The sequence below is a fragment of the Lagopus muta genome, chromosome Z, assembly GCF_023343835.1.
Source record: "Lagopus muta isolate bLagMut1 chromosome Z, bLagMut1 primary, whole genome shotgun sequence".
Classification (NCBI taxonomy): Eukaryota; Metazoa; Chordata; class Aves; order Galliformes; family Phasianidae; genus Lagopus; species Lagopus muta.
In genome coordinates this window covers 4,375,378-4,377,768 of record NC_064472.1, presented here as the reverse complement: position 1 = coordinate 4,377,768, position 2,391 = coordinate 4,375,378, and the positions used below count along the sequence as shown (strand labels likewise).

At 54.8% G+C, this 2,391-nt stretch overlaps 1 protein-coding gene across 1 annotated transcript; it reads right to left on the bottom strand.

Moving 5' to 3' along the window:
- Positions 1-430: 430 nt before the first annotated feature.
- On the bottom strand, positions 431-1,968 carry LOC125687004 (B-cell differentiation antigen CD72-like). Its single transcript, XM_048931718.1, is given in 7 exon segments — positions 431-585; positions 751-897; positions 900-1,055; positions 1,452-1,541; positions 1,730-1,753; positions 1,756-1,824; positions 1,884-1,968. Coding segments are annotated over 7 exon segments (726 nt in total).
- Positions 1,969-2,391: the final 423 nt, after the last annotated feature.

Genomic DNA, 2,391 nt, shown 5'->3' with positions numbered 1-2,391 from the left:
GCAGCCTAGAACCACCTCCAGCCTAGCCTTGAATGCTTTCAGGTATGGGGCATCCACAATCTCATTGGGCAACCTGTCCCAGTGCCTCACCACCCCCTGTGAAAAACTTCCTCCTAATATCTAACCTGAACCTCCTGTCTGAGTTTAAAACCATTCTCCCTTGTCCTATCACTATTCACCCTTGTAAACAGCTCCTCCTGTTTATTTATTCCTTTCAAATATTGTAAGCTCCACAACCTGGAGCCTTCTCTTCTCCAAGCTAAACAAGCCCAGCTCCCTCAGCCTTTCTTCATACGAGAGGTGCTCCAGCCCTCTGATCATCTTGATGGCCCTCCTCTGGACCCACTCCAAGAATTCCACATCTTTCTTGTGCTGTCCCCTTGTTGGATGCCCCCAGCTTTGCAATGCCCTGGCACTCAGCTCTCACTCCCTACTGGCACAGTCTCCAGTGACTCCAGGATTTGGTGATCAGGAGCTGAGAGTATTTCTCCTCACGCTCTGCTCTGTTGTCACCCCACGTCTTCTTATCCGTTGAGAAGAAGAGGCACTTTGCCTGGTATAGCAGCCAGCCAGAGTGGCAGCAGTCTAGAGATAGGGGCACAGATCAGCTGAGGCACTCACTGGCATCTGCAGAACCCCATCTTCTGCAGAGCTTCAGCCTTTCAACCATCCCATGTCCACTCCATGGCCAAAAAGCCACCATCCACACTTCAATACTGCAGGCATGCTGGGGCTGCCCTATCGCCATACCTATAGCCGTGCAGGAGCGCAGCAGGGTCACGGTGCTCTCATTAGCATTCAGCCTTCCCTGCACGCTGTTCAGCTCCTTCTGGGTTGCAGCCAGGGCCCGTGAGACATTCACCAGCTCAGCCTCCCACCTGCCCAGCTCCTGCTGATCTGTTGCCATGCTTGCTGCAGCTTCTTTCGCACTTGTGCCAGCTACTGCCACATCTGCTCCAGGCTCTGGTTCCACATTTGCACCTCCTGTGATAAGTGGCCACGCTCGGCCACTTGCTCCATGGATGTGTCCTGTAGCTGACGAGTCACCTGCCAGTCTGGGGACAGGGCAGGGTGAGCTGGGACATGGGGATGGGGCAGCCTGGATGGGAGGGAAAGGGCTGGGCACGGGGCAGGAAGAGCAGTGGGCAACCCCACTGAGTGGGAATGGATGGGGAGGACTGGGAAGTGTGCAGACTGAGGTAGGATCTGGCAGGGTGGGCTGGAGTAGGAGCAAAACAGGCTGGGGCAGGATCAGGGCAGGAGAGCAGGAAAGAAGAGCCTAGTTAGGAGTACGGGTGATGGCAGCCAATGGAAATACCCATGATGTGAGAGGGACAAATTGCAGCTTGGTGCAACTGGGACAGACAGACCTACTTCCATGCTCTGTGGCACCCACCCCAACCTCACCCCTCTCTTGTCCCCATGTCCCAGTGCCACCTGTCTCCACTCACAGCAGGCCCCTAGCACCATGGTGGCCACCACCAGCAGCAGGCTGACACCCAGCAGCCCCACAGGGACACAGCACCGGTGGGAATAGCACCCTGCAAGACACCAAGTAGCCATTCATCACCCTCTGTCACTTCTTGGGCAGCCACAGACAGCGTGGTGGCAACGTGGTAGCACAGTGTGGGTGCTTCCTCTCTCCAAGGAGGGAAAGGGAAGTGCCCTGAAGCAACATGCACAGCTCACACCATGACCTCTCACATCGCCATCCCAACCAGGCACTTACCTGGACTGTGCCAGGCCCCTTCCCTGCTGTCCCCACAGGCATCAGCTCCTGTGCAATGTTCTCATGAGGACTCTCAGCCTCATCTATACTAAGGGCTGTAGGATGAGTAATGAGGTGATGATGTTGGCCATATGGGGAGGTGTGAGGTTCGTACATGCCTCTAGTGCCTGGCTGGCTGTGCCATTGCGCCCTGGCCCTTTGGCAAACCTCAGGTCAGTGTAGAGCATTCCCTGAGCCATGCAGACAATCCCTGAGTCCTGCTGTCTTCCACCTGACTATCTGGGGTGGTCTTTGCACCCTGACTTGGTGTGCAAAAGAGAAGTGAGGCCGGCTCTTACAGAAGCAGAACTTGGCTCTGAGCCACAGTGGATGGGACCAGCAAGGCACAGCCGTGGGGACCAGCACCCTGCCATCGTGAGAGCTCTCTAACTCGACTGAATGCCGACAATGGATCCATCAGCATTAGGCACGGTTGACAGTTTGTCTATTATACACTCTTGTTTGCTCTCCATTCTGTCCAGCTTTTCAGCTACTTTTGCAATGGCTGAAACACAAGCTCGGAGAGGGCTTAAATGTAACTCAAAGTCTTGAAGTTTATGAACAATTCGTTTATAAGGGGTCTTCTTTCCCCTCTGCCATACACTGCTGCAAATGTACTGGCG